The sequence below is a fragment of the Fopius arisanus genome, unplaced genomic scaffold (assembly GCF_000806365.1).
Source record: "Fopius arisanus strain USDA-PBARC FA_bdor unplaced genomic scaffold, ASM80636v1 scaffold00020, whole genome shotgun sequence".
In the NCBI taxonomy this organism is placed as follows: domain Eukaryota; kingdom Metazoa; phylum Arthropoda; class Insecta; order Hymenoptera; family Braconidae; genus Fopius; species Fopius arisanus.
The window spans coordinates 800,615-825,162 of NW_011887759.1; the positions used below are offsets into that span (position 1 = coordinate 800,615).

General features: G+C 39.5%; 1 protein-coding gene across 1 annotated transcript in view; it reads left to right on the forward strand.

The window, feature by feature from the left end:
- The window catches only part of GluRIB (Glutamate receptor IB), a 152,435-nt gene that overhangs the window by 87,917 nt on the left and 39,970 nt on the right, over positions 1-24,548 (forward strand). The window contains exon 2 of the mRNA XM_011301109.1: positions 7,196-7,348. Coding sequence (XP_011299411.1) covers positions 7,196-7,348 — 153 coding nt within the window. The remainder of the gene's footprint in view (positions 1-7,195; positions 7,349-24,548) is intronic.

A 24,548-nucleotide genomic window follows, 5' to 3' on the forward strand; every position in this document is an offset into this window, starting at 1 on the left:
TCACAAGGAGCGGCGGTTTTTATTTTTTGGTTTTATTTATTTTTTCGGTTGGGTGTGGATAAACACGGGTGGAAACAGAGATCAGTGGAATGTCTTGAAACTTCACAATAGGGATTAGAGAGTGTACACAAATGGGCACAGACGTATTGGGAGTGAATTGCAGAGATGTGGGCCAGCTCTATTGAAAGGAAAAATCAATATCAGCTGTTCCTCAATCCCCAGGAATTGCATAATGATGTCACCTGATACTATCCCTCGGCTGTCAAATATTAAAATATATCCTATAGGAGCAATCAGAAATTTCTTAAAACACTTGTCGACGAATTGCACTTGAAATTTCAAATAAAAAAATTCGAAATTTTTAACCACGCCAAAGTGACATGAAATTCTTATGGAATTCTTTATCAAGGAATCAGTAAACCTTTTGATTATTCTAGTAATTCTCAGTGTAAATATCCTCAAAAGTGGGTGAAGAGGAAAAATTATGTGTGCTGCAGCGACGAGTGGAAGTCCGATGGATGAAAATTATTGGGGTCAGTCTCTCAATTTTATCCACTGATTTTCATTTCTTGGGATCTGTCTTCCTCGGTATATTCTTGTCGACGCTGTAGAAATCTAGAGCAATACATGAGTTTATGTTGAGAATGGGACAAGATCGACCGAATAACAGTTGATAGGGTACAAAGAGAGGAAACCTGACGATATTGGAAAATACGTGAGACATTGGAGCACATCTTAGATCCAATCTTTCCTCGATTCGTATAGGTATTCTAATTTCCTTCAATTTCCCAACTTATCTATGTAGTTGGGGATTTTATAGGATGAGAATGGGCATCGATACCGCGCGTAATGAATACCACAAACTGGTCTTTTGGGTATCGTATCTCTCAAGAACATATCCGGTGGTCATTAGATAACGTTAGGAAATTATTGGTCGTGTTTCAAGTGAAAAGGAAATTCAGTATCATAATTATGGGATAGAGCCATAATAAATTAAAATTAAAGGATGAATTTAATTTAAGAGCGGAATACTTTTTCAATAATTCCAATGCCAGCGATTATTTATGAGAACTTACCGAAATTTTTGTAATTAATTGAAAAATCCTGAACAATTCCAGATTGACATAAAAACAACGTTTCCAATCAACAGGTGAACAAGTCCATTTTTTTTTTGAATAAATTCTTGCGACCCGCGTAAAAACTTGATGTTCTCCGAGATATTTGAGTTGAAAAGGGAAAGGTTGAAGGAAGAGGTTATTGGGCACTAGTTCAACAGTAAGATATTCCCCTAAAGAAATTTTTAAACCACTTTCGCTCACCCTCAACATTTTCTTATTGCCAACTTTTTCCTACACCCAATTCCAGGATTAAAACTGCGCAAAAGCCTCATCTCCCTGCCATCGAATAATCGAGCACACTGGCATCCCCCTTTTTTTTACCTCTCGAAATGCCTCGCTGCCAGAATTCCCGTCGTACCTCACACCCCCGACGTCTTTTGAGAAATTATTGGAACCCCACCTTTTCACGTTCTCCTTCATTCCATCGACTGCCACGTCGATTCGTCGCCAAACCACTCAAAGACTTTTTACTCACGCGCGCATTGCTCTCACTCCATCAAGACGTGCTCCTCGCCACCTGTATTAACATAATGCGGATTCAATATCCGTGGCTAAAAAGTTAATTCAAATCCCACTCCACTCTCCTCGACCCCTCACAGTCTCGTATCCTCTAAAGAGATGAATTATAATAATTCATTCTTTGAATTACACAAGGAAAAACAAACACGGTAAAATGTGTTTGATTAGTCACGTCATTGTGGGCTAAAAAATTATCTCAGTCATTTTTATCTAAAATCATGTAAAAAAAAAAATAAGACACTGTCCTAAATTTTACGGGACTGATTCGTAAATTACACATGATAATAATCATTAATAATTATGTGTTATATTTCAAATGACTTCAATTTCTATTATTGTTTCCCTTTATTTATTCAAAATACACATAATTTTTTTTATTGGAAACGCGTTGAAAAACCAGTATATACTACCCTAAATAAACCCTCAGCATATTGACATGTAGGAAATAGCGTTCCACTTGGGCGTTTGAACAAGTCGAAAATAGCCGATTGGCCCTGTTCGTACATCGATGTAGAGAGTATATGACCCTCGTCTATCCCACTCCATCGTTACTCTTTGCCATCAACAGAGATTGATGGCTTTATCCATCAAGAATGCAGTTAACTTCCACCTAACCCGAAACTCATCACTTTTCATCGACAAACCCCTTTCTGTAATATTTGGTTTTCATCCATTTTTTTCATCACCACGAAATTCAAAAAAGAGCGAAAAAGAGAAGCGCAAACCTTGAACCACCCAGCTAGTGTCGTCCACTTTTTTACTCTCTTTTAGTCTCCCTAATTGGTTGACACAGTTTGGCTGAAAAATCATTTTAAAAACACAAATGCCATGATGTTATTTTGATTATTTCATTCCGTCAAGAAGAAACAGCTCAGTCTATACAGAGAGAAAAATCATAATCATCATAACATTTGCGTAAAATTTCTTGCACCATTTTCCGCCTGAATGATAGAAAAAATACATTATTTTTATTCAATACTTCTTTCAGTGCAAATAATTTCGTATTTCAATTCATTATATCAATAAGTATATAAGAATTCCATCAAGACTTAATTAACAGCATTTACTGGCGAAATTAAATGGAAACTTTTCAATACCAAAAAAATCTGGAATATTTCATAATCGCAATATCTGGCATCGGGCAGCTGCTGTCTTTGATGTTTGTCTCCCCTCATCGTGTTTGGATTATGGCCTGACCTAATGAGCTGTTAAAATCACCCCGTAAAACCTATCCCACATTCAATGTTTATCTTGCGAACATTGACAGGTGGAGCGCCGTCGCGCGTCTATTGATTGGTGCCCCCCAGCATCCCTCATTCCTGATTCAATGTAAAACCAAGAGTTGAATCCTCTGCCCAGACGCAATGTCCACCCTGGAATGTCTACCCTCCTCCTCTCACCGGAAGTATTGCCCGAAAAATTATCATAGGCATTTCCTCCTCCCCAGTCCCTCCCCGCCTCCCCACCTCCCCGCCTCCCCACCACCCCGTCTCCTCGCGCCTTTTTTATGGACTCTAGATCATCCTTAAGGTCTCTATCACCTCACAAAAATTTAAATAGACCCATTCTTCATGTTTTATGGTATTAGGATGTGCGAAGATTTACTCGCGGTTTATATTGCATTATTTTTCTTTTCTCTAGAAGACAGAAGACGTTTCTATTAACTTGGGGAGCACCATTCACAATATTTATCGCTTTTTCAAGGATAAATAATGTGGAAGAATATGACGTATGCGATTTTAAAGAATTATGAGAAATTGTAAAAATTGACATGCAGATTTATCTCGAATTTCAGATGCAATCGAAGAGCACTGATTGTTGAATAATTTGTGCCAAGTGTGAGCATTAATTAGTCGATGTAAACGCGTTGATAAAGATGTAAAAGCTCTCTACCTTCCAGAGCGAAAGTACAGTCACCCTCAAAGAGCCCCCACATTTAATACTTTTTCAGAGCCCTTCGTCACCCCACACATTAAACCCCCTCGTACCTGATTATACACGATTACCCCTTTTGATCAGAAGTTGTTTGTATATTTGCCTAACCAGAGACAAGGTGCACTCCAACGAAAAAAAATCGAGTTGCTGAAGAGAAAAAATGGTGGAAACGGCGAATAAAAAAAAAGGCAGATGCGTCTAGTTGTCCAAACGAGCTCTCAGCCAACTTTGTTTCACTCTGTTTCACTTTGTTTTCATGTTCTTTGCCACAGCAGGCGCACAAGGTAACTCTTTGTGCCGATCCTCTACACTCTGGCATCAGTCCGATCGAGTGTACACAATATTTCCCTTTGTTTTCCACCGACAAAAACCACCCTCTAATTTTCCAATGCCCATCGTCTCATCACATTTGTCATGATCTTTTTTTTTCCATCCAAGTACCAATGTAAGTATGTTTGAATGGCCACGGGGGAACAGCAATTACCGATCAGTCGGCAGTGGAGAATCCCCTGAATGCACGTCCACTCGGGAAAAAATTTTACCCCGCGATGCACAATCGTTGGCCACTGAAAATACCAAGGTTTCCAGCTCATTCGCTCTGCACCCCTTGCACTCTTCCCTCGCTTTCCACAATTTTTGTTCAGCCGTGTTGTTTTTTTTTTTTTTTTCCACCCCTCTTCGCTATTCCGATTCGACTTGGTTCTTTCACGTTGAATTTTCCAACCACTCGATCCTCCATTTCACGAGCAGTAAAGATCGATGGATGAGTACATGGGAGAAGTACCGAGAGAATGGGAAGAATAAAAGTTCGGCAACGGTTTTTTTCAAAATCGGTAAAAAAAAAATAGGGGGAATCGAGGGTGAGTGCGTCACTGAGTATTGGAAAGCCCAAATCCGAAGGAATTATCGATGATGGACCATCAATCGACGAAATGTTACATTTCAGGGCCAAATGAAATGTTGGAAAATATTTAAACAAGCCGGTAAAAAGTTGGGGAATTTTTTTTACCACTTTGGCATACATATTTTTTTTAATTCACTGATTGAAGTGCTGGATCAACGTTTGGGTTAGCTTTTGTAAATGGCGCATTTGCAATGCGGTGTGTGGAAACGAGAAAATTGGTGATGGGCAGCGCCGACCAATAGAAATTCCCATGATTTTCGAAAGGGGTGGATGAAAAATATATTCCACAGAGGATGAATTATATCTCTCACATCTTCCTCACTAATGGAAGTGCTCGCTGGATGTTTATTCTCGCTGACTATATATGTGTACCATCCATGAAAAAAAAAACTGAAAAATGAGGTTTTATGGTATCAAATACAACGACCTTGAATCGTGAGTTCAATTAATCTAAAAGTTGATTTTCGTTAATTGAAGCACTCGGAGTGTGTACTTTACCCTGAAAACTGGCAAAATTGAAAACGCATTAGCTTTTTAACTGAAATTTTCCGAGGCAGCGATTTTTGCATCCCCAGAGTTAGAGAGAAATACTTCTTGATGGCTTTTCCGATCTCTAAATATGGATCCATTGAATACGAAAAAGGGAATTAAACTGGTGCCAACAAAAAAGTTGTGAATGAGGTCGGTGGTAAAAGCCTCGTCGTTGGAATAAACGAATAGAGGGCCGACTCGATTTCGAGAGAAACGAATTCGGGATAGTTTGTGTGACAGTGACTACGTTCGGTTACACCGTAAAAGTCCTACCCATGGAAATCGAAACCGAATATAACGAAGTATAGTGAGAGTGGACACACATGGTGGAACTAATGCTAGTGAGTAACGGTTGGATCAAATCCAGAGGTGCACCTTACAATCGAGCTTTCGATTGCCGTGTAATTGCGTTTCACTCGGAATCTACAAGGCAGATTATAAGTTTGGATAACGTGGATTCTCACCGCCAGTCAATACGAGAAATTTCAACGATTGCTGAGTAATTGCACATTTGAATAAAACAATTTATAAGCATGAAAAAAAATCTAATTATAATATTTTCTCAAAATAATGATTATCTGCTTTTTAAATAATTGACTTTTCAGTTGCTCACATGTTTTCTATTCCCACGTCGATTATTATTCACGAGAAAAAAAAACTTGACTCAAGTAATTTCTCTTTTAAATTCTTAAAATCATTTCCAAAAATATTGAAATATACCTCTGAAAATATCAGAGGCAGAGCAGTTCCAATTCTGGGGATTTAGATACTTCTTCGTCTCGTTCATCATCATTCGTGTCAAATCGATATATTTGATTTGATTCGTAGCCATAAAAATTCTCGTAAATCCGTGATTCGCTTCCTTTTCATTAGTCCGTGAATTCCGAGGAATTTTATTGAACCATTCCAATGCTAAACAAAAACTCTGTCCAATTATAATCCGCCGTTTGTTTGAAATGGAATTATAAAGCATTCATCGATTTTACTGAAGTACAATTTCCCATTGGACTTGAAAATGGAATTCCTGGGATATAGTCAGTGGGAGTAGTGATAGGGTGGGAAAAGGGCGGAGACAAGAGGGAGGAATGACAATGTAAGCTGATATTCTCTAATGAAGCGGCGAGTAGCCCGACAAGAGATGGTGTACGAGATGGCCCGTCTGGTACGACGGTACACTTCTATTTCTCTCTCCTCGATCTACCTCTCGTCGTATCTACCCGATATTCCCTCGCGTTTGAAGGTTCAAAGGGAGTGCTTTCGACTCGGTTATTCAATATTTCACGATCATCATGTGGAACGGAAATAACGCGGGTGGTAGGGGGCAGTAGGGCCCGATGGCTTTCAGGCTCCAAAGAACTCAGACACAAAGACAATCTTTGTTCTTCGCGCTTGAACCATTTGATTGCGGATCGTTGATATTCTGATTATAGAATCCGATATTCAAGGTTCGATCCATTTGTCGAATTACTTTGTTTAATCGAGAATTATTCATAAAGGATTTGACAATTGGCCGAACAATTAACTATTTGATTGCCTATAAATGTAGAAAGAATGCATAAAGGATATCTATAACATTTATGATTAAAGATTTTTGATTAAAGATTTCATAAAGAATTTATAAAATCAGATTTTCAATCGAAATTTCAAAGTATTTTTCAAAAGACCCAATTTTTTTTTTATCTAGGAGATAGTGAATGGCTTGTTGAAAATATTGATGATTTATTTATTATTTATGCGGAAATATCCTCAAAATTTGATAAATATTTGATAAACCAATCGGTAAAATCACTCTGCAGGATTTTCCATAATCAGAGAAGAATATTCAATTAAACTTCATCCACGATTTGACTAATTAACATGCCATCCGACCTTTACCACTGAATTAATTACCTTGCCAGATCCACGATTGAATCCATGCCGGTCGTCTTTGATCGCGCAACACGCAAATCAAAACGTAACATATCTCTCGATACGTTGAGATTATCTCATGATGTTCGATCGACTCTGCACGGGTAATAGCTTTACCCTCACTGCTCACCATTAATGCCAAAGGGAGGAGTACCAATGCCACTTAGATGATCCCTTCAGCTTCGAATCACCAACGGCCATCATTTCACTCTGCGATGAAACGTATCAATCGATAGTCAATACTATTCAATCTATATGAATGTTGATGTTTGTGTTCCAGGGGCGATGTTCGAGCAAGGGACGGAAGAAGTGCAGTCGGCATTCAGATACGCCATTGCAGTCCACAATCAGAACAACGTGTCGAGGAAATTTGATCTCCAGGCATGGGTTGATGTTATCAACACCGCAGATGCTTTTAAGCTGTCCCGACTCAGTGAGTAATCACATGTAAACATCATACTACAATGGCTTTAAAATCATCGAGTAGCGATCTACCTCTTTTCCATATATGACTATTAATCACGAGCTCTCATTTTCCATCAAATTTATCCATAATAAATCGATTATCCCATAAATAAAATGGATCCGGTAAATAAAATCTGTAACAATGTAGTCTATACATTCATTTATTATTATTTATAGATATAATCCGATCTCGTCGCTATGAAATAATATTTTTATTCCTTCGATACAGTATGTACAACAATGAATAAATTTTTCTGAAATAAAAAACATGTTAATTAATACTTTTCAAAAATATTTTTGTATAAATAGTCATATTATTCAACACATATTTCCATAAGCTTACACCTAGGCTTTTTTAAAACCGGAATTACATCGGAGCGTTGTTATTAGTAAACGCTTAATCTGCCTTCGGATGAATATAAAAATATACAGTTCAATTTGTTCATTAAATGTCGCGTTAACTATGCAAAATGTCCTCCACAACTGAATTGCGGGTGATGAAATTTAGATTGAAAAGTTTTTTGGTAACGAACAATTTCGATCTCTGAAAATCTAGCAATCATAGTAATTTGATTGAAGTATATCACATGCAGTCCTAAAAATAAATAAAATCACGACCCAGTGTTTCTACTTTCGAAATGTCATTCCCGGTGAAATCAAATTAACTGCCACTGTGAGGATAATACATTCGCTAATCAATTAAAGCTACAAGTGCTCTCAATTATAATGACAATAGCTTCAACTGAAAATGGCAAAATTGGAGTTTCAACGATGATAAAAGCGTGGAGTAGAGCTGGCATTTTCTCAAAATGATACTCGATAAATCTCCACGCAGCTCAAAGGCACTTTTCCCCGTCATTTTTTCCTCTTAAAAAAAGGGACCAGAGCAGGAGGAAAAAAAGAAATGATCAGCCCCCACCCTGTGAATGCCCGTGTGAATTGCACAATGGCCATTTTTACTGAGCCATTCCATCTGTGTGCGGTGGAATAAAAGAGGAAGAGATGAGGTTGAGGTGAGGAGGGTATACCATGTCCCAGGGGAGCATTGTCGTCGTAGATGCCATTCACCCACTATTTTCGAAACAAAAACCGAGACATCGTGCATCCAACCACCCCGATAGGTTCGTCGTCACTATCCACCATCTACTAGCTCAGTCATGTGTCTGCGCCATTGACTCGTATTCCACTAGGGTCGGGGGATATTGGTGTGAGTGCCACTGGAATGACATTTCTACCTGTTAGCTTGTGATAAAATCGTAGGACGATGGGGCTAGAGTCAATTTTCTGCAACACCCACGGTGTTACCGGGTAATACCCCAGTGACTGTTGCTCTCGCGATGCTTTCACTGGTGAAGGCCCACCCGCAAAACCTTTCCAACCGTCTCATCCTTTTTCCGCAGTACTGCACGCTGATATAACTCTTTTATAGGTCCCTTTTTAGCACTGTCGACTGTCTTCTGGAAGTACAAAATCCACGCTTGAAATATTACCGGTGGTAGATTGTTTCATTGTTTTTATCCATGACGCTTCCTTATTACAAATTACTCTTGAAATTTCTCAGAAATCCCATATTTGAAACTCCATTTTCTAACATTTAATTCATTTAAATTTGAAATTAAATGAAATCCAATACCGGTGTTCTAAAAATAACGACTGCACTATTGAAAAAAATGGATGATTTTTTTGTATTTTAATATTCAATAAAAAAAATAGTTTCTGTTTGTAAATAATGATTTTCTTTGAGTTTGGATAAAAGTAGACTCCGCCTCCCGTTAACTTAATTTAACCGCGTTTGTCTTAGCCACTAGTGCACTTACGAAATTAGACATCTTCCTCGCCACCGATTTACCCCCCCACATCTATTCTCACCCTCATCCATCCTATCTCAGGACAAGTCCGGTCTCACGGGTTTTGATAGCAGAAAAATCGTTTTGAAATCTTTCAAGCCCTTTATGTACTTTGTCACAGCGTAAGAGAAACCGTCGAGTATAAGTTTCTGAGATGAAATCCAAGTCTCGAGTTTGATAGCTCCTAATACCAGAGTGTTGACAAATCTCTGGAAAAGGGGATCGCAGTGGTGGGTTTTACCTTTCAACGACCTAGTGATACCTATCTCTGTGAATAGCCAGCATTCGAGATAAAATCGTCAGACATAAAAATCAAAATTTAGTACAAACTTGTTTGTGCAGTGGGGGATTTTTCCACTTCTTTTGCTCGACGGTGTACCAAAGTACAATGAGCTAGCTGATTTGCGAATAAATTTTTCAGCAAAAAAGTTTTTCTCACTCGTTCAAGCGTGCAATCTGATTTTGACTAAGAGGCACGCAAGTTTTGGAGGATGATCAAGGCAGAGGGAATAAGAGCCCAGAGTTGGATGAACTAGGGGGGGGAAGGCCGAGACTTTGCTCACGTCAAGCTACACGGTGAAATCTAATTCCCAAGTTCCTATCTCGTCTCCCCATTTCTCTTCGTTCTCCCTCTCTTGTTAACCTTCCTTGAAGCCAATGGAGGACACAAGCGGAATTACCGAGTGCTCTCGACGAGACCGGATGACACGCGCGACACTCGTTTACTATAATAATGGACGGAGAGGCATAAACTTGGAGAGGTGTGGGACCAGTGAACGACATTTTAACTGAAGAACCGTCCGTTTCCCTTGAGAAATGGCAATCGGAAATGACGCGTCACCGAATGCCAAGATATTTCATCTTTCATAGCCACTCCGTTTCGTATGAAATTGCCGGCATTTTAATGCTCTGTCTGGGGTAAAATATGTTTACATCACTTGAGGCACACGATGGATTATTCAAATTACTTTTTGAATATCTATAAGATCAAACTGCTGAGGAATAGGATACTTATCGAACTATCATTTGGGAAACCCACTCGCCGATATATTATTGTCTGGGGGCACGTGCAAAAAAATTTTTTCAATAAATAAAACTTATAATAATATATTTAGTATATTCCTCAAATTTGCTTTTTCATTTGATGATGAAAGGACATGCCCAATACATTGAGTTCCGGTAATAAAATTTAATAGTTATAAATTTTTAATTAACTAATGCGAAAACAAGGCACTTACTGACTAATTCATCTATCTCGCATTTTTAGAATTTTTCATTTCAGAATTTTTCTCGGCATTTAAATGGCTAATATAAAGACACTCCACGTTCCTTTCGCATAGTCGACGGTTGGATTTCCACTTATTTTTCAATACACCGAAATATAATTTATTGCACTGATCCTCCTCGAGTTCGAGCGAGAAAAAATATTATTTTCCCAGGGACGACACTGGGATATCCCTCTGGGGTCTCGCGCGGCTCACCCTCACCCATCTTTGTATTTCGAAGCGAGATGGTTATAAACACCAAGCCTTGGGGGAGCCGTGTGCTCGTAAGAATTCCCGATGAAATAACGCTCCGCGACGGGCTGAGAGGGCCAACACGTAAATATCACGGGAATACCTTCGCATAAATCCTTCGGATATCGAATATGTTCATTTTGCCCGTTGCGCGTAAAATCCTCTCTCACTTCGTCAAATGAACGCTGAATATTCTCCGAATGACACTGGCAATGAATCTCTCAAAATATTCTCGGGAAATACGAAAATTCATAAAGCGATTCAATATTTGCCACGTGAATGTTAATAAACCTTTCACAGTAAAAAAAAAAATAGGTAATGAAGACAGTGACTTTTTTAAAAATCTAATTTTTTTAGACAGATTTGCACAGATTTGTCGCGTACATTAAACCATGACCGGGAGAGAATGATTATGAGTTATAGGCTTATCAGCCCTAAAAGCCTGAACTCCTTACAAAAAAACTTGAACGGCAATCCTTCGAATAGGTAATTGCCCTTTGCCACTTCCAAGACAGGAGCCACCTTGCTCCTTTATGCGGTTCTCGCACCTCGAGGGGCGGGAGATGAACCAATGGGAATTGAACCGGTGGATTCATCTCGCGTCTGCTTTTTCACTGGCTTGTGGTGGCGTATAAATGTGGAGGAAGCAAGACGGGGGAAAAGTACCCCGGGTGGTAAAGTGGGGGTGGTAAAGGAGAGAAATACCCTAGGGAGCCCTCAGCAGATTTATGCCACCCTTGGCTGGCAACGCTCTCCCCACATACATTCACCGATATTTTTCCTTCTCCCTCTCACTCTCAACCTCCACCCACTCCCATACCAGAATATTATACGATATGCACCGAAAGGTGATAGATGGCTATTATGTTCCGCTAAGATGTCGACGGGCTGACGGTACTCTCTCACCACTCCTTTCCCAGCGATTCTACCACCACCCTTTTCTTCCCCAACTCCATCGCCCTCACAGCATCGACTGTCGTGAGGATATATGAACACGGGTAATACATACCCACCCGCAATAACACTCACCCGTCATTCAAAATTGCCAAGTGATAAAAATGAAAAATGAAAAATCCATGCTTTTATGGTTATTGATGAGACACGTGATCCCCGGGGCTGAGTAACGTGTTTTAATTAAACCAAAGTCGTGAATATTCTTGATGAAATATTACGAGTGAGGGCTGGTAGTGGGTACGGAAGATTTGAATTGGGAATCAGAGAGGAGCGAGTAGAAGACGGAGTAACGGGGGTTTGTAAATTGAATCCCCTTTTGCAACTCTCCCACCTTCTCATTCGTTCGCCGTCAGTAATTCCCCGCGACCCTTCTTCAAGTCAGAATCAGAGATCGAAGTCTCCAGGGAAATGGCAGAGTTGAATGAAATAAAGAAGTGAAAAAAGATAAAAAACGGCAAGTGGATAAAAACAAAAAAAAAATGAGGAAAGGAAAAAAGGAAAAAAGAGGTTGGTAAGTGGGGTAGGGGATGCTCTTCTTGCCAGATCCAGTATAATTGCCTTCGGCACGTTTCTAATGGCACTACAGTCAGAATATACCTCTATACTTAGCAGAAGGATGTACGTATTATAGATTCACGTTGAGAGTATGAGCTGAAAGGCTGGCGCCACAGATAATAACGAGGCCTGAGTGTAACAAGGGGACAGGGGAAATACACCCCTCGATTTCTCCAAGCAAACCAACGAGCATTAATACAATTAGTGCAGCTTTACTAAGTACTATAATGTGTACTGGTTTTAGTAATACGTGTATCCTTGTTCTACTCGGGGAGCACCGTTGGGCCCCATTCGTTCTTACCCGTCGTTTGGTGGTGAAGGGGGGAAAAGGGGGAAAAGGTTTCGAGAGGCTGCGGGTGAGGAAATCATCCTGGTGCTATCTAACTGTTTGGACCTCACCCAAATTTCACATGGAGAAATACTCATCCCTCTTCATTCCCAGAGCTAACCACTAATACCAGCAGCTCAGTGAAACAGGGGACTGAGGAAACACTCATTCGTCACCTCAGTCCTCGAAGAATTATTCAAACTGGTTATGTAAATTATTTCAACGTTAATGCATTTACCGTTTATGCGGTGATAATTTATCTTCAAAACTAAACAATAATTTCTCGTTATTTTGAATGGGTGAGGGGAGGGGGGTACGTTGTCCAGGGATGTCTGTGCGTTTATCACCGTTAACGGGGTGGCGGGTAGTGGGTGGTGGGTGATGGGCGATGAGGATGGGTTAAACTCTGGGGATACAACTGGCGTAGTCAGGCGTACTATGATGTATCTCAGAATTATTCACGTGATAACGACGTTCTCGAGTAACGTGCAATTCTCACTTGATGCTGGGATTGGAGAACTAGTGCGTCTACGTGTGTTGACGTGGAAATTTTGTTGTTCAAAAGTACGCGGTTACATGGTCAGCTTGGAGTGAGGTTTGAGGATCGAGTTTATGTCATGCAATGTCGATGAATCTTGCACTTGATGGGTTGTAGAGGGGGAATTTCAAAACGAGGCGTGAAGCCAATGCTTTATCGTATGCGAAATTTACGGCTGCCTTCGCGTTCATTCTGGCTGGAGCCAATGTACATCGCACGTTCGAACGCATCGACAATTTCAGGGTGGAGATCTCGAACGAGATAGCATAGGTGTGTTGTCTTCTGAATACAGAAGTTCTTGGGTCGTCAGAAATTTTCCAGCCAACTTCTTTCGATTTTGAGTTTTTTTCTACATTTTTTTAACAAGGCATATATTTCGATTTTTACGAGAAAGGAGATAAATGAGTGAGCGTTTTTAATTGAAATTTAATATAAGCTCGGATAAATTCTGAATAAATAAGTTACCCGATTAAATAAAAATCTGATGACTGATAACCTCCACCCGAAGCTCGTTTTCATTGGCAGGCCAAAGTTCCAGAGGTTAAAATGCTCCACACCCTTGCGCGAAGGCCCGTCAAAGTGCGGGAAATTCCATCCCAACGAAAATACTGAAAAATAAAGAAAACGAGAGACGAGAATTACCGTGACTCGTCGGGTAATTGTGAGAGGGATTTATACCGCTTGGTCTGACCTGAAAATTGAAAAGCGAAGGAAAAACAATTCCCTACCCCCTTTCTTCCACCGAAGTGGCCCGAGACTAAGTGAAAAGGGGAAAGCTATAACTAAACTTCATTGATGTTGGTTTGACGGAAATCAGAGTTTAACTTCTATTTGATTTAGCCAAGTATTAAGAGGTAAGAACTCGGTCGCGATTCCTTTTCACTGGCTCTCGAGCAATACCGTTGAGTTTATTTTTACAGCCCACAAGCAACTTTCTTAATTTTTCAAGAAGCGGATACTGTGATTAATATTGATGATTGAAAGGCGCTGTGACCGGCTCCATGGGTGTAACCGGGAGGGTTACTAGGGTGATCAATTTTCATCGCTTTTAATAACCGTGCAAGGTAGACAGTTATTTCCGCCAAGGAGGGAGGCAAATATTATGCGTCTAATTACGGTCGCATCGACCAGCTGCTTCCTCATATTCTCGATTCTCCGGTATTGCTAAAGAAACACTCTGTGTCAAGAAAGTCTCTTCACCATCCATTTCACTCCAATCCATCGTATTCACATTAATAAAAGGATCTGGGTAATAACAAACGGTCGATAAGTAAACCAACTAGATTAAAGGGTGACAGTGATATTGACAATATATTTTTTCAAATATCACGAGTAATTATATGTAAGGGCAAACAAATGGATTGTTGGAGGTTTCAATTAAAAAATTCACCGCAGATCAATCTACGAATCCAACGAACTTCCTCAAGCGATTGAGTACATGCAACTCGCTAACGAATCTCACTTTTCACGGTGGAGAATCCTTCGACTATTTGCGGAAGCGCTGTAAACTACACCAAGAACGAACGCGAGTTTTGCATTAAAACTTCTCGAATTTCCGGCGAGAAGATGTGTACACAAAACCAAGTTCCATTTCATTTTGCCATGGTGGATTTCGCCAGAGGGACAATTACAGTCTTTAACCACTTTTGAGGTACATCCTTGCTGTAACGCCTCCCGACGTATACATAATCGTAATTAAAGAGTTATACGTCTTGAGTTGTTGGGTATTGAGCAGCGGATATGGAAGACAAGTGGAGAATGAGGAATACAGAGAAGATCAATTTTAAGTTTAACAAATGAGCTATCCTTGACACTGGTAAAGGACCCTCCATGTGGCATCACTTCGAGGTCTGGCGACGTTACCGAGGAGTAATGACGCCGATAAGTCAGACATCAAGTTCTCCAAGCCCTCTGCATAGTGGTCCTCAGTGATCATATGCGTACGATATCTTGGTTACCAAGAATTATGGACCCGCCCTGCCCCCACGTAGTATCACTTTATTTCACTCTGACCCACCCTCCTTAACTCTGACCAGAAGATTAATCAGAATAAAGGACAAGCCAGAGAGGTGATCTCCACCCGAAGAAAAACGCGTAATTAATGGTGGCCAGACAGAAAATCCTCCGCAAAAATATATGACGTAACTATTAAGTAAATAGATTCAATTTTTTATTATCTCCTTTGACTTTAATTTTGCTGTAATATTTCGTCGAGACATTTTTTCCTTGATATTTTGACCGAAAAGAGTAATTAATTATCACTTACTTCAGCGAATGTCCTGTACTCGATAAAAGTGATGATGACGGGAAAAAGTCGCTAATGACTTGCAGGAGATTGAATAAAGCAGAGAAGAGGGAACGTGGGAGAGGACTTGTAGTTTCTCGATGCGACGCTTACTGCTGCATTTATGTTCCCTCATCACCCTGGAAAATGCTTTCTCGGTCAGTGGAGACACTGGCACTCCTTTTACGAGAGGATTTTTCCCTTCGGTTTTCTCCTTTTCTCACTACTCTCTGATCCTCGCACTTTATCTTTCTCCGACCTCGGCATCTTCTGGTTTAGCTATGAGGTGAAATTCTCACTCCTCAAGGCAGCGCACTCACTCGTGCACTCTGTCAGACGTAGATGCTTTTTACACCTGGTCATTAGGAGCCCCACCGCAAATGTCTCCGCATGAATTCTAATGCTCAACGCCCACAACGGTAATCCCAGCTAGTTCCGTCGTTTCAAACTGCGAGCTACAACCGTATACCCTTCAACTGTTGGGGTACTCCTTCGAATTTATATACGGAGACTATTCCCATTACTGGGAAAATGCCTCCGCCAGAGACAAGACAATACCTCTGGATTAATCGGCACGATTTTTTTTAATGAGCATCAAAAAATATGTATATTTGAATGGAATTCATATTCTATTCCCCTAGAGAAATTTTTGATAAAATGAAACACGCATCGGAAAAAATACTTAATAATAACTTGATCTACCTATAATCCATTTTTAATACTGCACACGATATTTTTGATGATTTTTTAACATTTTTTCGAATTTCACTTGATGTTCTCTTCATTGCATTTATTGACAGATCTAATTTCTCTGTTAATTAATTATCCCATAAAATGTCAGATTTATTTACGAGTTATAAACGAGATTTATTGAATTTTCTCTTACCTGTCAAAGCAAATTGAATAATTGGAAATTTATCGTTGATTTATTTCAATAATCGCTCTGAATATTTCGGACTTTCCATGACTTCCGTATTCGCATATTCAAACAAATATTTCTCAGTTGAAAACTCCCTCTCCGGTTGTGAACTCACTTTTGGCGCCCAAAGTCCTCGGCATGCATTTTCATAAGGATCGACCGTCGTTCGGTTAATCGTCACGACAATTTACGGTTTACTCGTATCCCATTGTTCTCCTCCCTCCTTTGTCAACCTGATACCACGTGGAAAATTTGCGAGTCTAATATACAGCTCTAGAATAATTATCATTAATTGTAAATATGCGCCCGGCGCAAGCTGATATGTGGATGCCATGAAGTTCCCGTAGAAATGAGTAAAAGTCTTTAAGCTAAACTTATAATTAAAATTAAAAAATTTCATATTATTCAATTTATTGCTAGTAGGCAATGGAATCGTAAGAAAATCAATAGTTTATTCATTCTAAATTTATTGTAAAATTGTAAAATTGAACCATGGTCTCCTTTTGAATCAGGATATGATTTGGTCCGGATCAATAAAGGGATAGACAGGAAGTGACTTGGAAGAGTCTGGCAGTGAATCGGATTCACAGCAAAAAGACTAAGCACAAAAAAGCAAAAGTGGAACGATAAATGCAACGTCCACCACTATCGCTGGTTGATTGTTCACTCGGACAGTTTATCACTCTCAGTACTCCAAGATCAATGGCACTCCGATGAGCCATTCAATACCCGCAATATTTTTTATAAAAAAAAAATCAACATCTAGAAACGTCGCGCTGAAAATATGAGCCAAGACAATTTCTCCGAAAAAGCTTTCAAGCTCTTTTGTTTCAACTGATGGAAACGGAAGGAAAACAAAGAACAATTGAGTATTCCATGGGCAGAAATACGTATAAACAAGAGATCCGCGAATTTTTCTGATGCTGCGGTTGAGAGGATGTACACAAGTGGAGGAATAAGTGTGGGGTATAGGGTGGTTCAGCAAAGATGGAACGAATAGTTTCAGATTGAGCAAGCGTGTGGCCCATGAAATTTCGTAGGTGTATGTTAGAACTGAAAAGTTTTTCCCTCAGATCGAGACACGACTGTTGACAAACGCGCCAACGCAAAGACCAAAGATGAACTTTCTCTCCTGAGCGTGAGCTTTGCGACCAGATGAAGAGAGAGGAGAGAAGAGAGAAAGGGGGCTAACTCGAATCGCAATGGCGAAATACGGAAACTCCTCTTCAGTTTTATCTGTCCTTCTCACACATTGTGTACTTGCATCACTGGGGAAGTAACTTTTCAACGTTCAAACTGCACCTCCTCTCTCCCACTTTACATCTAGCCCCCTCTAACCCAACTTCAACTCCAAAGCTCCTGGATACCTTCACATACGGAATCAGATATGAGCATAGTTTTCTTCCAAGAAGTTGCAGTTTACCCTTTGTCACTTTAGCATTTCCTTTGGGAATCGAGGATGCCCGGTATTTTGCAATTTTTTCCTTGGATTATTGCGCGCAGGAATTGAGAACTGTGGGAGAAAGGGACAATTCCAGAGTCAAACCGGAAGTTTTTATTTTTGTTGTGTTCCACAAAATTGATATCGTCATTTAAATCAATAGATGTTGAAGAGATCTGGGACTAACAGACGACAAGTTGGCTATTTTTCAAAGCAACACGGCGTTTACCTTGAGTTTGGAAACACCCACTAGAAATTCTCTCATCTTTTCAGTATCTCCAGCATATTATAAGGGGATACTACTGTATTTGAAAAATAGCTGAAGCATTAATAATTCCTATTTTTAATACAACGAAAACTGAAATATCGAGAAATCAGAGCTAATAATAGTCCAGTCCATTTCAGAAAAATTTGGATGAAAAATATATTTGAGAATATATGGGAAGCACTTCTCGAATTTTCGTCGGGTCGAGAAAATAATTTTTCGTTATCGGCAGACAGACGATAAAAGGCTCGAGCAACTAATCACGCACACGTGAGAAGAGAGGGGCCTAGAGAAACGAGGATAGAAATGAAAAGAGTGGAAAAGCTATTGGACGAGAGCTATTGAATGGATGTGTGGGGGATAGGTAGTTGTAGAGGACACGATGGAGGGACGAGATTCGAGGCGGTAGAGCCGAGTGTGAGAATGGTCCTTCCAATAGGATTAACCCTCGTCCCGTTTAATCCTTTTATTGGGGCGGCAAATCCTGTGACAGGTCACGAAGAAGGGCAAGATCGCCGGGCACCAAATTCACGCTCTCCCTGGAACTCACTGGAGTACGAGACTTTGCCACCATTTGCTACGTATCGGGATCATTCATTGAACCATTAATGAGTTTGTTCGAGCGTTAAAAATAAATAATTTCTATTGGTGAAAAAAAAATCCGGCAAATCCAAATCCACTTCTGAAGCTCCGCAGAGACCAGCATTACAATTCCATTTCTACCACACGTTCGAGTTTGCTAATTTCGACAATTTTAAATCTCATCGAATACTCATTCGTCCGGGGAAAAACAATACAATATTGGCGAGATTAAATCCTCTAATGAAGTTCCAGCAACATGGATTTCCTCTGTTTTCTACCAATTATCATGTTATTTAATTAATAAAATGTACTATTATTATTTAATTTATTACAGTTCTGTTATTTATGGGATAAAAGTTAAGGGGGATTAATCAAAATCAACTGAATATACTGTTCAATTTTTGATTGATCGATAATCCATTGTAAGCTGATATTGAATATTCCTTTTCACGTGGATATTATTTGCATTTTTTAACTCGGTTGATTCCATTGAATTACATGGTACCCAATGTATTTATCAGTTAGCATTACGTTTTAAATCCACTCCAGATAATAATAGTTAATGATTTCCGTAAAATCTCCTATTTCACATGAGTCATGGTTCGTCCCGAATGTTCATATTACCAGAGTATCTATTATAAAATAATTTTAATTAAAATCAGTATTTTAATTATAAAAAATGAAAACTTTGGGATGTACTACGCAGTGGAAGAATAAAACAATTGTTGTCCCATTCTAATAGATCCTGCAGTGGAAAATTCAACTAACAATTGTTATCCAAACCACTTGAGCCTTTGCAACCGATACTCGATCCTATTGTACCCAATCAACTCGCAAAAACGATCGCAACAGAATTATACCTCCAGAAACTGAGAAACTTGCACAAATGTAGCTTCCTCAAAATTTGCCCCGAAACTTAGCACGAAGATCAGTTACGTGCTCCGATATGATCGGCGTAATTTGTCAGCCGATCCACTAGAGTAATTAATCTTCCCTGGAAACCAAGAGCTTAAGCCCACATATCTTGATCTCAACCCCCAGGGTGAATCGATATAATCCCAAACAACCTAGTAATTCACATCATTACAATTCTAATTCCCCCTTGCGAAATATTGCGGTACAGGAGTAAGATGCACTCTTCTTCTGGATACCCTGAACCTTCGATGGCAATCTAAATCACACTCATTTATCTAGCCAGAGGCTGAGGTGGAAGGCGCCAGTGTGGCCTTGTTAACGCCACTGATGAGGAGTAATTAATCTTGCACATCTCCACCATCTTTACTCTTTGAATAAATTCTTCTCAGCGTTGAGTATTCCTGGAGGTCTGCGCTGTAGCTCCGCCTTTGCATGACAATGGCCAAGATTCTCCCTGTACCATTTATCACACTCTTTTTCCCACCATTCCATTCGCAATTCATTTCACTGCATTTTCACACAAATATTTGTTCACCGCGAAATATTTGTTCACCATCAAGGATTCAACAAACATTTTCTACACCTTTCTTCTCTGTTTATTATTTGGAAAGTACAGTGAAAGGAAAGAGTGATCAAATGGATAGAGTGAATACAACGTACAAGTTGAAAATTGCAGAATTGATATTTATCACACGAATCGCTCGATGCGAATCAATTTTCGTATACAATGTATGAAACCCCTCATCCCTTTCTCGATTGGAGAACCGTTGAATTTCATCCTCTGGGCTTGTTGACACGCTCAACTGGCGTATAATTAAACTAGCCCTCCTGCATGTTTGCATGTGTACCTTTCGACCCGATAGCCACCATCCAAAGTCAAACGATCCACCATTTCACCGGAAAAAAAAAACGATCAATTTCTCTAGGACTCACACACCAAAGAGCCATCTCTGATTTTTTACGGGACTCCAGGGGGACACTAAACGAATTAGAGGATCCTAGACAAAGGACTTGTTTCTAACCGATAAAGCGTGACGAGGAAAATCACCCGAGCAGAAGGAATTTCATTATTGATAATAATAATAAAAAAAAACATGAACTTTGAGCTCTGCGACAAGTGACCAATGGACAATTGTTGATTCTGCATCATTTACGGTTGGAAAATTCGGGGCATCTCACGCAAGGGTTAAGGTCTCACCAGGTGTGATTCTTATTTTAGACTCATAATTCACAGTCACTCTCATAATTCACATTTTAAATTTCGTACTTTGCGGTTAACCCTTTTTTAATTCAATGCAATGCGTATCGCATTGAATTACCAAGATTTAATGTTAACTCCAATTAATCTCTGTTTTACACAAACGTACCAGAAAACGACAAAGGGGCTTAACTGAAATTTTTCTATCGGTGCAGATCTCACGGCACGAGTGAACTCACAAATTGGATTTACCTCGAAATGTCGGTTCACTGTACAGTTGGACTAGATGCCTTACCCCCGCCCGATGGGATACACGAATTTTGGTCATTTATCTCAGCTCAATCCTTCCAGATCCATTGCCGAGGTACTCTTATTCGACTCCTCGCTGTTGACACCCGTTGGTACAGAGCTAATTAATGCTGTAACCCCCTTTCGTCTCTTGTATGCCACATTTACCTTCCACTTCCTCGTCTTGGACACCTCTGCGCTGGTAGACCCCTTTTCAGAGTGATAAATGAATGGCCTCGGGACTATCGGTAACAAAGTTTTGAGGGGTGAAGAGGGATATGCCGTGAGCTGTATGGATGATGGTGGTGTTTAAGATTGTTGAACTTTGATTCAACGTGGGATTATTCTTCGCTCATGAATGGCGTTTGGATGGGATCGTGGGTATTTTAACGGGGGATTATTCATCATGCTGCGGGTGTATGACTTTTTTCACTCGATTTTTTATGAAAGCGTGATTAAGTTTATTTTTATTCTACTCTGATAATTATTTATTCAATTTCACTCATTTGATTTAGGTTGTTTTATTGCTGGTTAATAAGTACAACCGTTTTTCAGTGACTATTATTGTAATAATTCACTGGTGATTGATGAAAAAATGGTAATTTTTCTGCAAGGAAACGGAGCGCGAAAATAATCCCCAATTTTCACGGTAATAAAGAGGCAATGTTTGAGGTGATATGGACGTGTGTGGCTCGTTAATGCCTCACGTGGTTACCATCGTCATTCAATTTGTAGTCCCACGAACACCACCAAAGACGAAAAGCAGTTGGCAATCGTCCCTCTCGTTAGCGCTCTGTCCCATGTACGTGAAAATTAGTGCATTTGCTTTTCCAAGCTCAGCTCACTGAATCTCCAGCCCACCATGTGCCCCCAAAAAATCACACTCTCTTTAGAGACCTGTATTCAGATATTTCGATTTTTAATCTGAACTTTAAATCTGAACCTGAGATTTTCCAGATGTTCAGATCGAAAAAGGAATGATTAGTTTAACCAAAAAACATTTTAATAACATGATCATTTATTAGAGGCTCAGACTATCCGGTGCTTAGACATCTTAATTATTGTTTGACATTCAGGAATTTTTTTGTTATTCCCTCAATATTTCGTAATTGCGGTTATTGAATATTTCTCCTCCTCCTCAATTCCACCCTGATGACACTTTTGACTATCCACGAGTCCCACCGAATGAGTATATTACAACTTTTCGATGAAATTACCTTTCAGTCACTCGTGAGGATCGCGAGCCATAGAGAAAACTTTTGCTAACCACGCGTAGGAAATAATTAACGGAACGAAATTTTAATGGCTGCAGGATATCACGAAAATTTCCAATATCACTCCAAAAATCTACGGAGTTTGGAAAATTCAATCCTGCGGTTTTTTCTCATAGAATTCAATTCCATTAAACTCAGGAGCCAATTTAAATTACCAGAGATATACTGAAAATCGTTATTCGTTTTTTGTACAACAAATATTCAATAGAAAATTCAAACGCATTTATAGCGAACTGAATTTTTCTGGAAATGACAGACCGAAAGATTGATTTCTCTTTGTTATATCTAGAATTTACGTACCAATTTAATTAAATATACCAATGCGGCGTACATCAATATATTATTCTGTTTCCGGTGTTCAACGTCCAATGGTTGATTGGTGATTGAATATTTGAAAATGTAGGAGAAATGGAATTTTTCGAACTCACAAGAAATCCAATGATCCTCGATCCATGCACCAATTCAAATCCACCATCATCAATCCGCTAGATACGGGAAGATAAAGTTGATGGAGGAATTGAAATTTCAATTGTGGCCGCATATCAACCGCTCGTTGTAGTGACAAAAACCTTTTGTCATCGTTCCAATTAGCGTTCGTTGACCACACGCGTGTAAAACAATTGAAACAGTCGAGCTGCACCGAGGGGGATCAATGCTGATCGTTTGCGTGGACACAGCCAGTTACCTGGGGGGAAAAAAATTAAATTCCCCAGTTCGACGTTTTTATGCAAATTCAGGTGCAACCGTAGTGCCTCGACTCGGCTGTACTCATGGCAAATTGCAAGTTGCGTGCGATGAATGAAATGTTCTTTCTACAACTGTGAGAATTAGAATTCTTCCTTTTTCCACTCTTTTTACGGCACATTGGACACTACGAACCATCGAGCTCCATTCGATTGAATTTAATTCGCTTCTCCACGCATTTCGAAGTAAATCGAATGGTGGAAACTAAGAATCGAAGAGGTGTTCCTTCATTATGGAAATTTCGTCTGTTTCGTTAATTCTTTTTCCACCTGATAGTGAGAGAGAATTAACGGATAATGAAGCTCAATTAGCAGTTATCATTGAAAGTCGCGGGAGGGTTGATTATTGGGAAATTATATTTAAAATTTCAAGTGCAAGCAGAAAAAAAAAGGGCTCTGTGGCGAGGTTTATCCTGAGTAGATGGAATTATTCGATTTTTTTTGTATTTACTGTATTTGCTAATATCATAGCGAAGCCATAAAATAATACGCCTTAATTGTTCCGATAACTCGTGAATATTTTCGACATTTCTATTCACTTCTTCTCCTTCGGAAGCTCCACACCCGCAATTCCCTGAATTTCCAAACTCATTAGTACATTGACACTAACTTAGAGACACTAACTCCCATTATCCTGCAAATGTAAATTTTTTCATAATACAATTGTAAATTTCCAATTTTCTGAGTGAACTAGCTTGCCCGAGATTGCTTCCACGCACGTGCACACTTGAGTAAAATTTAATTTAGTTTTCCAGTCCAGAATTTTTTTTCCTACAAAACAAAGGGTGAATTCATCCGCATTCCAAGTCTACCTATTACTCCTTTTTTTTTCTCTGTTCTTCCCTTTTCTCTGCGATAGAATTACATTCTTTGAATAAACAAACAGGTACTACACCGTGGCCGTATCGAGATTCGATTATATACAAAATTCGCATCCCAATTCGCCAGATTATTGGGCAGAATCCGAGTTTATAGTGAAGAGAATTCCTCTGTCACTGAAACACCCGAGGAGATTTTATATATTTCCTTTCCGGCATCACGGCGATGATGAAAAAAAAAAATGCCAAGCCTCCGAGGAGTATCGAGCTGAGTCGCCATAATAAATTCATATTTTCCGTGTTCCTTTGATATTTCCCGCATCCTCGAGGCCCACGATCCTGTCAACGGAATCAGTCATAAAAGAAAAAGAGAAATCCAGAAAATATTGAGTCACGTAGAATCCCCATTTCTCCATTCCATTTCCAAAATTTCCCCATTCACAGTGTAAAAGACGGAGCGAAACAAGTAGAGAGGGATAAAAAGACAAACACATTTTCAAGAAAGAGAAATATGCCCTATGCTTCACCCCCAGTGGAACGAAAACGATGAGACAACCTCTGTATATGTATGAATGTGGCTTTGAAACCACGTGCGGACGGCGCCCACAGGACTATATGAAGTTTGAGTGGGAGAGAAAAAACTCGTGGAAAAAAAGAATGAGGAGCCAAGAGGAAACCGAGAAAAATGTAAAAAACAAGGTT